Raw genomic sequence first — 8,668 nt, forward strand, 5'->3', positions numbered from 1 at the left:
GTAGCATCTCTGCAGAGAAGTCACGTGACCTCCATGAGCACTCTCACCCCACTGTCTCTCTATTTTTTCCCCACCTCAGTTCATTAGTTCTAGTTTTTTATTAAATCCTAACCTCGTGGTATTTCACTTCCCCCTCCCCACCAGAGTCAGGATTTTCTGTTTGACTTAATTTGAGCTCAGCTCTGAGTTCACAAGCGTGGCCCTGTTGCTCACAGCTTTGATGTCATGCACAGCCCTGAGGGTGTGCACCATTTACGTATATCATGAATGGTGCCTGCTCTTTGTCTCTTGCCTGCCTTTGCTAGGTAGGTGGAGAGAGAAACTCGTCCGGACTGCCCCCCACCCTTATTTCTCTTTCTTCTCTCCTGAAGTTAGCCTGGTGAGCTCTCTCTGCACAGCCTTCAGCCCCACTCTCTCTCTGCCACTTCCTCAGCCAATGTCTGGGATCACTGAGCTCACCTCCAGTGTGGATGTGAAGACTCAGAGCTGGAGCCGTGAGCATCCTTGCTCTTGCCGCAGGTCATCTGTGTCTCCTCCACTAGATCCAGAGGAGTTTCTTCTGCATTTTTTCCCCTGGGCCCTTCCCTGTATTCACTGCAATTCCTCTTATATCAACCTATCTTTCCCGGATTATCAATGTGCGACTTCACTATTCACCATCTTGGCTCTGCCCCCCCAAGTGCAAACTTAAACACTGACCAGATGATGCAACCAATAAAACAAGTAACTTACCTCCAACTGGTCACAGAATTGTGTCTGGGGGTGTCCAAATCCTGGACGAGCCCCCAATGAAGGACCCCAAATCTGGGAATCCAACACGCTCAGGTGGTTGCCCAAAGACCCAAAACTCCAGCCCAGTAGATGCAAAAGCAAGAGGATATTTAATAAAACGCTTGCGCAAATGGGCTCCCCAGCACCACAGGCAGTCAAGAGAGCGAGAGAGCCCTGAGAAGGGGTTACAGCAGTTTTTAAAGACAATAGCCACCTGATTAACATATGTATGTGGGGCATTAGGTGATTAGCTAGTTTGAAGGGCAAACTCTTGTTGCAATTTTATCGAGGGAAGGGGTAAGTTTATACAATGGTCACAGAACCTTATTGCAACTCTTTTCCAGACTTCTGCAAGTGTTATTGTGTGAGACAGTTACACAGAGCAGTTTCCCAAGGTTATTCTGCAGGTGGGTGGAGACACAGTTATCTTAAGGAATGGCTACTGTCAGCAGCCAAACTTTTTAACACTTGCTAAAATATTATTTTAATATTTATTTTTAGCAGGGGTCTTACAAACCTACACTTTGGTGGTTGGGCTCACAGGAAAACTTGAAGTGGTGTGCAAGAGCTCTCAGTTATGGGAGACTGAGCACACAGGGAAACTGACACACAGGGACCACTTGAAAATGGGAAGGATTCTAGGACTAGGAAAGTGGGGGATCTTTCTAACTTTCTCCCAGACAGTCCACTGGGTATAATGCTGGGGTCCAAGGGTGAGGGGGATGTCCCTCAGAGCAGGCATAAAGAGAAGCAAAAAATGATTAAGTACTGCTGTTTTATTTGGCCTAAAGACCCAAATGCTGAAGCCTTGGTCCTCTGGCCCAAGTTTTGCTCAGATGAAGACTGGATGTGGCAAGCTCTAATTTTCTATGTGAATGATAAACCCCATCCTTACAAGAAGAAATAGATCCTTCTTCCTGGTGGATGAAGCAGTTGACTCACATGTTCTCTCTCAAAAGGGAGGAGGAGGGTCCCAGCATAAAGCCTTGGGACCCCTTTATCATGCCTGCCCCCTCCCTATGTCTCTAAGGGTGGAGAACATGAAAAGCAAAGGGTGGCAGGAGGGCAATCTGGGGAAGTTTAACATCTGGGGATTATGGAGAAAACAATTAAGATGGGCCAGAACAAAACTTCCCAAAGGTTGGTCCTGAGTGGAATAATAATGATCCCAGAGATTGAGCACAAATGCAAGATTTCAGAGGGGTAATAATTAAAAAATCTTCTCCCAGGTCACCAAATGTCACTAAGGCATTTGAAATTCAACAGGATAAAGAGGAAGGAAGCCCCCTGTGCTTTTCTACAGAGACTTTAGAGATCAAATGAGGAAATACCCTGGGCTGGAGCCAGAGGACCCAGTGGGACAAGGACTTTTTAAAAGTTAATCTTGTAATTAAGAGCTGGCCTGATATAATAAAGAAATTAACCATTAGCCAAACATTGGTAAGTGGGATGAGAAATCAATTCAGGAGAACTATTAAGGGAAGAAGTACAAGGTGCAGTGAGTTTGCCTAGGCCAAAAACAAAAATGGAGCTCAGTAAGCTGAGGAGTCACAGGACAGAACACCAGACAAGGTCAGGCTGAATCTCAGGGAGGTCCCACCACATGGTGGGAGGAGATTGTTTGTGGATGGGTTGTCCTGAGTGACAGTGGAGGAAAGGAACTGGCACATGGAGAATTTATAACACAGCTTCTAGAAAGCCTCTTACTTTAAACAGAATTGGCTATGTCCATGAAACTGGTCATCAAAGAGGAAATTGATGTAAGTTATAGGAAAGACTTGCAGATGAAGCGGCTAAGCAAGTCTCCTTAGAAGGAATTAAATTATGTAATCTAATCTCACACATCCCTAGAGCCACACAAAGGACCTGGTTTACTAAAGAGGAGGGCCAGGAACTACGCAGAATAGGGACCACTCAAACTGCAGATGGAAAATGGGTGCTCCCCGATGGGAGAATAGTAAGTAAACCCATGATAAGGGAATTAACATCCATGTTAGATGTGACACAACACAGACTGTAGTGTGTGGGAATCAATACCATTGCTGACAAGTGTGTGGATGCTGTGTAACATGTCAGAGGATAAATACAATGGCAGTCAGAAAACAAGCTGCAGGAGGAAGACCTCTTGTGTTAAGGCCATTTCAGAGTAAAAGACAGGCTGCTAAACTAATCTTGGTAACTGAACTACTCGGGACCAAATGCCTCCCCATAGCATGCTTTAGGATTACGACGGCTCAAGAAGGGAGATGGGCCTGTGCCCTGAGTCGTTACATGGGCTCCTAACCTACATAGACCTCCTTGCATGGAAACCAAAAACCAGATCTGAGGAACCATGGACTGGCTAGATCCTCTACCTTGTCATTCGAAGATTAAAAGGAATCCTCTCCTAGTCTCCCCGTCAAGTTCCCAGTTAGCCACTTCAGACCTGGCGAGTTGGTGCTGATTAAGACCTGGAAGGAAGACAAGCTCCAACCATGCTGGGAGCGCCCAAGCCATGTGCTCCTGATTACTGAGACAGCTATGCCAACCATGGGAAAAGGATGGACTTGGGCTGGAAAGGACCTCTGGGACAAAAAGGAAGGGCCCAGTTGTGTGATACATCTAAAGGACCCTTAGAAGCAGATAAAAAGAAAAGCAGTTCCTCCCTCTGAGCTCTGCTTGCCCCGGTGGGTGTGGGGTGCACAGGTGGGCACCCCGGCTGACCTGATGCACCTCCTGCCCTGCCCCAGCAGTACGTACAGGCACGGCTCTGCTGGAAGTGGGCACGGCTGCTGCGGCCCACGGTTCAGTTCTTCCTGGTGGCCTTTGCGCTCTACGTGGGCTACACCCGAGTGTCCGACCACAAGCACCACTGGAGTGACGTTCTCGTCGGCCTCCTGCAGGGGGCGCTGGTTGCTGGTTTTACTGTGAGCTCTGGGCCCTGTCCCGCTGCCTTGTCCGGAGAGCCCCCTTCGGGACCCAGGCCCGCCCACCCGGAACCTCTTCCGGCTCCACATTCCCACCCTGTCTCCTCCCAGGTCCGCTATGTCTCAGACTTCTTCAAGCCCCGGCCTCCGCGGCCCTTCCAGGAAGAGGGGCCGGAGCGGAAGCCCAGCCTGTCCCTGACGCTGACCCTCGGCGAGGCCGAGCACAATCACTATGGGTACCCGGCCTCCTCCTGACCCGTGGCCCTGGTCCTGGCCGGGTCTGTGTCTGGGCTGTGGTGGGGCCGAGCTGTGTGGCCCTGGCTGTGTGTCTGGGCTGTGGTGGGGCCGGGGTGTGTGGCCTTAGCTCCTGTCTGGGCTGTGGTGGGGCCGGGCTGTGTGGCCCTGGCTCCCCCTACCCTGACAGAGGCCATGGAAGCTGGCTGGGTATGGGAGTGGCATGGGCTGTTGGAAGACTATGGTAGCTTCAATACTCACCTCTCTCATAAATGTAGCCAAAATCCTGAACCAGATTAGGAGAAATGACTTGAGAACAAAAAGAAGAGTGAAAATGGGACCAGAAAGTGTAAAAATAAAAAGAGGAGGGATTTGCAAGAAAATGGAAAATTACTGTTAGTCGACTTACAGATGCAGACAAACAGGATGCTACAGAGTAGCCAGCTCACAAGAGGAAATTAGAGTAGAGATAGAAGTAAGGAGGAGGGTAACTAACTTAGTGACTAGTCCAGGAAGATCGCACACCCTGCAGTACTTAACCAGTGAGGAACCAGGGGCAAGACCTCGGAGTTGGGATATAAACTGCTTATTATAACTGTTCAAGCGTGCTTGCTCATCACATGCCTGGCCTGATTTTGCAAGAGTATAAGAGTATATCACTTCCACTGTACTTCCATGTCCATCTTGAGTGGACAGGTGAGGATATTTCCCACACCTGTTGATAGACATGGCAATAAACATTAATGTGCGAGTCTTTGTATAGGTTTATACTTAATGTTCCTCTTGCTAAAACTGGAAGTGGAATGGCTACATATGATAGGTGTAAGCTTAACTTTTAAATCAACTGCCCTGGGGCCTGTGCTGTGGAGTAGTAATAGGTTAAACCTCTGCTATGGTGCTGGCATCCCATATGGGAGCCAATTCAAGTCCTGGTAACACCATTTCTGATCCAGCTCCCTGCTGGTGGCCTGAGAAAGCAGTGGCCCAAGTGCTTGGGCCCCTGTACCTGTGTGGGATACCCAGAATAAGCTCCTGGGCTCCTGGCTTTGGATCAGCCCAGCTCTGGCCATTGCGGCCATTTGGGGAGTGAACAAGTGGATGAAAGACCTCTGTGTCTGCTATCTGTGTCCACTATCTATAGGTGCCAATTATGTCAAATCTGTTGTTCAATTTTCTGTATCTTTTACCTTCTCTCTCCCCTCATCTTTCTCATAATTAAGCAAGTCTCTGGGAAAGTGCCTTTAGCAAGATTGCTACAGTTGACTAAATGACAAACACATAAACCATGAGGAATCTTGCTCTCCAGGGTGCTCAACTGTAACTCTCCTCCCATGATCCAGAAAGTTCACAGCACCTTTTCAACTTGACTGTTCTAGGCAGGACAACCTGGGCATGGAGTGACTCCCATCACCCATTCACCCAGATTCTGTTGAATTCTTGTAATAACCCTGACACCATGCCAGGTGCTACCTGGATGACAGACTTGCATAAAAACAATACAATCAGCAGGCATTGTGTTTTAAACATTAGGGCACTATTTGTCCAGCAGTGCAGCTAGGTAGTATCACTAACAGATACCAACAAGGATTTGAGAATTTAATGTAGGAAACCAACTGGTGCTTATAATATTGATCCAGAGTAAAAGGCTTCACAAACTTCAAAGGCAAACAATTTTCCAACACCACCACCACTAGAAATTTAGGGATTATCAACAAAAGATTACTATATAGCCAATAAAAGTGATTGCTTCAGGGGGAAAAGGGCATAAATTTCAGCTTAAGTCTGTAAAATGACCAACATACATACATATTTGTAGAGGGGAAAATGTTTTGTAAGGTGTACACGTGTGGGTTTATATTTACATGGCTTAGTCCTGAATGGCTGAATGGCGGGACAGTAAGTGACCTTAATTTTTCCATCTTTCTATATTAAGCATGTATTACATACTATGCTTATTTTGTTAGGTTGAGAATTGCCTCATTTATTACTTTCCTTAGGAAACTAGAAAAAAGTCAGTATTTGTGGCCATATGAATTGTAGAGTTTATGGAGGAAACTCTTTCTTAGGTAAATAGTCCGGGATGAGAAGTGAGAGATTCTTATCTTAGCATCTCCCTAAGGAACTGTTAGGAGGAACATAAGAATCCCGCTTTTCTTCAGCACAAATTTGCCACTCAGTCCTGCATGCAAAGAAGTTGGAAGCAGCTCCAGTTTCTATCAGATGGTACAGATCCTGGATATTTGACATTTGATTTAAACATGGACAAGACTGACATGTCCCAGCACCTACTCAGTGAGCATACATCAGTATGCTCACTCTATCCCAGAAACATGGCTCCTCTCACTTCAGAGCTATCTTCTCTGACGAACACATAGACTGCCAAGGGGAAAGCATTCCTGAATATTTAAATTATGTATTTGTGTCCAATTAGAGGTCACCTAAGTTCAAGGGTGTAATACACTTGGAATTCTTTTCAGACCTTCTCACACTAAGAAACTTACCTGGTGATTTTAAAAAACTTGTGGAAAATGAATAGAAAAATTAACTCATAGAAATATCTAATTCATGCTTCTCTGTGGTGCCTGGGAATATCTGTAAATACTGCTCTTACTGTGGCACAGTAGGTTAATCCCCTGTCTGAGGCACCAGCATCCCATATGGGTGCAAGTTCTAGTCCCAGCTGCTCCATTTCCAACCCAGCTCTCTGTTATGGCCTGGGAAGGCAGTAGAAGATAGTCCAAGTCCTTGGGCCCCTGCACCTTGTGGGAGACCCAGAAGAAGCTCCTGGCTTCAGATTGGTTCAGCTCCAGCTGTTATGGCCATTTGGGGAGTGAACCAGCAGATGGAAGCCCTTTCTCTCTCTCTCCCTCACACTGTCTGTAACTCTACCTCTCAAATAAATCAATAAAAATCTTAAATACTGCTGTGTTTATTAAATAGCGATAAATTTCTAGATTTTGGCTTAGCAACAATCTATGAGAAAACACAAACACAAAAAAGGATTACTGATTGCAGGGAGCTTAGAATCACTGAAGAAAACTGGATATGCAGATGATCACCTGGGATAACACCAAGCTTAGCTCATTCACAAACTAAGGGACCAGAACTCAACATGACACAAAAGTACAATAGGCACTAAATTTTGTGTTGAAATATTCATAAAAAATGGTCTTCCCCAAGATAACAAGTATGAGTAACAGCAAACAGGAGGCCCAGGGTCACCCTAATTCACTGGTAGTGGCATGGACAGAGATGTGCCCAGCAACATGCTGTATTCCATCAAAAACATGAGGAGACACATTTCCCCATCAAGGACACAACAAGCCTCAGAGAAGTACGAGACTGTGCCACTGACAGCCAGTCCCAGAGTCTCTGATGGATCTCATGGCTGAACCTCCAACTTAACTTTTACCTCACATCAGAATCTGTCCTGTGTTGGATGGAAGAGCGAGAACATTCCTGGCTTGGCCACTACCTAAGTGTACTGCAGAGGCCACAGTCACATTTTTAAAAAAAAAATTTAAAAATTATTTTAAAATATTTTTTTAAAAAATTTAAAATTTTTATTTATTTGGCTGGTACCATGGCTTAACAGGCTAATCCTCTGCCTTGCGGTGCCTGCACACTGGGTTCTAATCCCATTTGGGGCACTGGATTCTATCCTGGTTGCCCCTCTTCCAGGCCAGCTCTCTGCTATGGCCCAGGAAGGCAGTGGAGGATGGCCCAAGTCCTTGGGCCCTGCACCCACATGGGAAACCATGGCTCCTGGTTTCGGATCAGCATGATGAGCCGGCTGCAGCAGCCATTGGAGGGTGAACCAACGGCAAAAAGGGAGACCTTTCTCTCTGTCTCTCTTTCTCTCTCACTATCCACTCTGCCTGTCAAAAAAAATATTTATTTGAGAGGCAGATTCAGAGAGAGAGAGAGATAGAAAGAGAGAGAGAATAGGCTCTTCTGTCCACTGGTTCACACCCCAGATGGACACAACAGCAGGGGCTAGGCCAGGAGCCTGGAACTCTATGCTGGTTTCCCACATGGGTGCAGGGACCCAAATACTTGGGCCATCTTCTGCTGTCACCCAGGTACATTATCAGGTAGCTGCATCAAAAGTGCAGCTGGGATTCTAACTCGTCCCCCCATGGGATGCTGGCATTGTAGGTGGCAGCTTAACCCACTGTGCCATGATGTCACTCCCAAGGCCATGTTTCTTAAGCGGGCCTGTCATCTCTCACTAGGAAAGACAAGCAACATTTCAGTGCCTGACTGCTCATTTAATGAACTTCAATTCAGTAAGAAGTGGCATCAGTCCTGGGCTACCCTGCATAGAAAGGCTCAAACATGCCTTGAAATGGAAAACTTTATCTCTAATGAAGAACAGGGCTTTATCTTGTGAGTAATTTAGTGCCACGGACCGGCTCCACCGGAGACCCCAGACCGAGGGAGAACAAGGGTGAAGGTGTCCAGGAGAGTGAGGATCGACGGGGGAAATGACAGACAGACACTCAAGTTGTATGAGTATGCTGCTGCGTTTATTCTAGAGCAAGCTTGCAATTTTTATACTGTTACAGACAATTCTAGGGGGCAAGAATCATTAACAAATTACAGAAACTTAGCAAGGTTATGCAGAGTTCACTGGAACAATGTGGACACACAGTGGAAATGTTGTGGTTCCATTTGCCAAGATTTTTTTCTAAGAACGAAAGGTGAAGGCGAGGTTACTGGTTAACTTCTATTGTGGGACCCAAAGACAAAGGAAA

General features: G+C 46.4%; 1 protein-coding gene across 1 annotated transcript; it reads left to right on the forward strand.

Annotated features, from left to right (window-relative positions):
- The first annotated feature begins 2,495 nt into the window (after window positions 1-2,495).
- LOC133754723 (phospholipid phosphatase 2-like) lies at window positions 2,496-3,953 on the forward strand. The gene is made up of 3 exons (XM_062185168.1): window positions 2,496-2,531; window positions 3,501-3,677; window positions 3,789-3,953. Exons 1-3 carry the CDS (start codon window positions 2,496-2,498, stop codon window positions 3,930-3,932), a joined length of 357 nt encoding a protein of 118 aa, XP_062041152.1. The 3' UTR covers window positions 3,933-3,953.
- The last annotated feature ends 4,715 nt before the right edge of the window (window positions 3,954-8,668 follow it).

The sequence above is a fragment of the Lepus europaeus genome, unplaced genomic scaffold, assembly GCF_033115175.1.
Source record: "Lepus europaeus isolate LE1 unplaced genomic scaffold, mLepTim1.pri SCAFFOLD_288, whole genome shotgun sequence".
NCBI classification, from domain to species: domain Eukaryota; kingdom Metazoa; phylum Chordata; class Mammalia; order Lagomorpha; family Leporidae; genus Lepus; species Lepus europaeus.

Excerpts from the sequence above, each read along its gene's own strand:
- LOC133754723 (XM_062185168.1), top strand. The coding sequence starts at position 2,496 with ATGTCCATGAAACTGGTCATCAAAGAGGAAATTGAT. Across the intron at positions 2,532-3,500 it reads TCATCAAAGAGGAAATTGAT|CAGTACGTACAGGCACGGCT; the intron begins GTAAGTTATAGG and ends GCCCTGCCCCAG. Across the intron at positions 3,678-3,788 it reads CGCTGGTTGCTGGTTTTACT|GTCCGCTATGTCTCAGACTT; the intron begins GTGAGCTCTGGG and ends GTCTCCTCCCAG.